The sequence below is a fragment of the Zingiber officinale genome, chromosome 9A (genome assembly GCF_018446385.1).
Source record: "Zingiber officinale cultivar Zhangliang chromosome 9A, Zo_v1.1, whole genome shotgun sequence".
Taxonomy (NCBI): Eukaryota; Viridiplantae; Streptophyta; class Magnoliopsida; order Zingiberales; family Zingiberaceae; genus Zingiber; species Zingiber officinale.
In genome coordinates, this window is record NC_056002.1 from 44,381,747 (window position 1) to 44,385,334 (window position 3,588).

The 3,588-nt window shown below is 43.8% G+C and overlaps 1 protein-coding gene across 1 annotated transcript; it reads left to right on the plus strand.

The window, feature by feature from the left end:
• Window positions 1-2,456: 2,456 nt before the first annotated feature.
• LOC122019169 (pectinesterase inhibitor-like) lies at window positions 2,457-3,131 on the plus strand. The gene has a single exon (XM_042576666.1). The coding sequence runs from the start codon at window positions 2,457-2,459 to the stop codon at window positions 3,129-3,131; it is 675 nt and encodes a 224-aa protein (XP_042432600.1).
• The last annotated feature ends 457 nt before the right edge of the window (window positions 3,132-3,588 follow it).

A 3,588-nucleotide genomic window follows, 5' to 3' on the forward strand; every position in this document is an offset into this window, starting at 1 on the left:
CTTTCTTTTTCTTTTTCTTTTAGAATATTTTTCTTTTATCCAGTTTAGAATCTTTTTTTTTAAAAAAATAGGATTTTCATAAATTTAAATTAAATGATGATATAATACAAATATAGAAATTAATAATATTTAATAAATAGAAAGACTCATATTGAGAAAATCTAATTATGCGGAAAATAAGTGATAGTTGAGTTAAAAGCTCGTGGCTGTCTAGCTTAGGGCGTGACATAATCTAGATGAGATCCTCTATCTCGAAAATATTATGTTCCCATGTCTCAGCGCCGATCGGACGGCTATGACATTTTCATGATGTACATTGCATCCTTGAGATGTGATTTAGTTCATCCAATCGACGCTGGGACATGAGGACATAATATTTTCAGGACAAAAGATTTTATCTCGACATAACCAAGGTAATCATTCATAATCACAAGCTATTAGTTCATTGAATTTAGTATCATATTGAGAAAATTTTATTTAATTTGATTTTGAGCTAATACAAAATTAATTAAAACTAATGGTAGATGGATTTGGAATATATATATATATATATATTTAAATTCAACATTTCCTTATTTAAAATTTAATATATAAATATATCCCCTAAACACATTACAATACTCAATAAATACTTAAATTAAATTTATTTTAATTTTTTTTTAAACCCAACACTATAACCTAATTGGAAAGCCTAAACCCTATAGGTAAAATCTAAAAAAAAAAATAGCTTTAAGACTATACCCAAAGCCTGAACCCTATAAATAAAATCGTAAAGAAGTTTTTTAATTATTTTTTAATTTACAAATTAAAAAAAAAATTAAAAAAAACAAAAAAAACATTGATATTGTGCGCGACGCGCACAGTCGCGCACTGTGCACGTCGCGCACAATATCAAACCTATATATATATATATATATATATATATTAGTTTTGATAAAATGCGGACCTTGGCATGCGGATTCGTCCGCAACCATAGAATTTGATTTTTTTTAATATTTTATTTATTTTTTAAATACAACTTCTTCTCTTTTTATTCTCTTCGTTCTCGCCGAAACAAACATGCTCACCGCGCCTCCACCCTCGGCCCGCCACCGACCGGCAGCCCCGCAGCTGGCCTCGCGCCTCGCCGCCGACCGACCGCCCCCGCCGCTGGCCCGGCAGCCAGATTCCGGCGCGATTGCAGCCGGATTCCGGCCCGATCGCAGCCGGATTCCGGTCGCGATCGTGTCCGAAATCTGGCGCGATCGTGGCCGCGCCGGATTCCGGCCGTGATCTCGCCGGAATCTGGCACGATCGGGTCTAATCGCGAGTGTCCAGTCGCGATAGCGTCCGGAGTCCGGCCGCGATCCCCGACGGGTTCACCCCTTGGGCTATAGTGTGGGTGGGTCCAGGCGGCCGGAGGTGGGCAGATGGCTGCGATCCCTAGCTTCGTCGGCGACTCTGTTAGCTTGTGGCGTCGGCGAGAGGAGAGCAGGCGCGGCGTGTGGCCTCGGCGAGAGGAGAGCAGGAGAAGCAGGAGAGGATCGCGAGGCCTCGACGAGATGAGAGCAGGCGCCGCGTGTGGCGTCGAGGAGGATCGGGGCTTCGGCGAGAAGGAGAGGATCGCGGCTTCGGCGAGAGAGAGGATCGCGGCTTGCTTCGGCGACGAGAGGAAAAGAAAATAAGGAAAACTAGGAAGCCGCGATAAAAAATAACTAGATAAATATGCCACGTGAGTTGGTCCGTATAGTTCCGTAGAAAAAGGTCCGTAGGATATCAATTCTCTCTATATATATATCCCATAAATTATGGAACCTATTATTATTCCTTCGAGATAAAGAGAGCATTAAGGTAGATTTATTATTTTTTGTTTCTTGATGAAGGATAAGATTCCATTGCAATCATGAATCGATGAGACTTGCTTTATTGCACCAACTAACTCAAATTGCATAGCGTGGTAAACCGAGTATCCCCTAATTGTACCCCTCAACTCGCTTCATCAATTTCGACTTGGATTGGGCAACTTAAATTGCTCGAATAGACTATCTAGCTTGTCGGATTGATCAACTGGCTCGCCTACCACCTGACACACTGGGCTCGACTCCCTTAATTCAACCGAGAACTAGCCTACTTAGAACGACCAACTCACGACCTAGAAATACTCAAGCTATCTATCTCATTCTCCTCACTAATCAAGCCTACCAACTCTGTTTGCTAAATTATTTTACAAAATATTTTATATAAAGAGTAAATGGAGTGAAAGAAAATTCAAAGTTGACTAAAATTAACCGTTAACTCTACTTTCTTGTCCATTCATTAACGACTACTAAATTTAGAAAGTTCTAAAATTTTGTTGGTCATCAGAGAACTTCTAAATTAAAACAACACGACGCAGAGGCATCGCCGTTAAAAGCACCGGCGGACGCCATTTCCGTTCCATTCAGACGGCCTTTCTCGCTACTCCATCTGCAATCACAATGACGCCGGAGCTCCCTCTCCGCCTTCTCGCATTCCTCTGCCTCCTCTCCGCCTCGCCTGCTGCCACCGCCCTCTGCGTCGCCCGTAACGCCTCCGATTCCGTCCCCCTTCCCACCCCCAGCTCTCCGTCGTCCAACGCCAACATCATTCCCCCCTCGCCGACTCGCCGGAATCCGCAGGCCTCCGCCCAACCAGGCCCCAGCTTCCCCGTCGCCGACGACGCGATCGCCGCGCTCTGCGGCAAGACTGACTACCCGGACGTGTGCGTGTCGTGGGTCCGCCAGCTCGGCGGCAGCGTAGGAGGCGGCCCGGCGCATGACGCCCTGGGAGTTCTGAGCCTGCAGATGCAGGCGTGCCGCGCGAAGGTGGATGCGGCGAGGGCGGAGGTGTCGGCGGCGGTGGTGAAGCCCGGGACGGACCCGAGGACGGCGAGTAACCTGCAGGTGTGCAGCGACAGCTACGACGACGCGGTGGACAACCTGGACGACGCGGAGGCGGCGGTGAAGGCGAACGACAAGGGGACGATGAACAGCATGCTCAGTGCACTGGTCACCGACTTCTCCACGTGCGAAGACAGCTTCTCGGAGATGAATGCGAAGTCGCCGCAGGCCGCCACCGACGATCTGCTCACCAAGATGGCCAGCAACTGCCTCGCCCTCGCCTCCTTGCTCTGAATCGCTCCACATCTTTCCACCATTCTTCCATCTCAACCTTCTTCTACCTCCGGTTCGATCTGTTTTTCTTTTATTCCTTTTTTTTTTTTTTTCTGATTTTCATTTATTCCTGAATTATTGAATTTATGTGCTGTAAGATAGTGATGCGAGTGATAGAACTTTAATCCGTCCTTAATAATTAAGAAAAGTATTAATAATAAAAATAAAAATAAAATTTTAATAAGTTATTTCTAATTTCATTAGAAGAATTAATGCTCCCATGGAATTAGTGATGAAAATTAAATTTGATCTAATTAATAAATATTATATTAGTCATTAAGTTAATAGAATTTAAATTCTATCGCTAATTCTGTCACTCTTCATATTTAATCTATTTAATTAGCGAAAGAAACTTAATTTGATTGCTATTTTAACAAAGAAAACTTAATTCCATTGCTATTTTAGCGATCAAAATTAA

Excerpts from the sequence above, each read along its gene's own strand:
- LOC122019169 (XM_042576666.1), top strand. The coding sequence starts at position 2,457 with ATGACGCCGGAGCTCCCTCTCCGCCTTCTCGCATTCCTCTGCCTCCTC.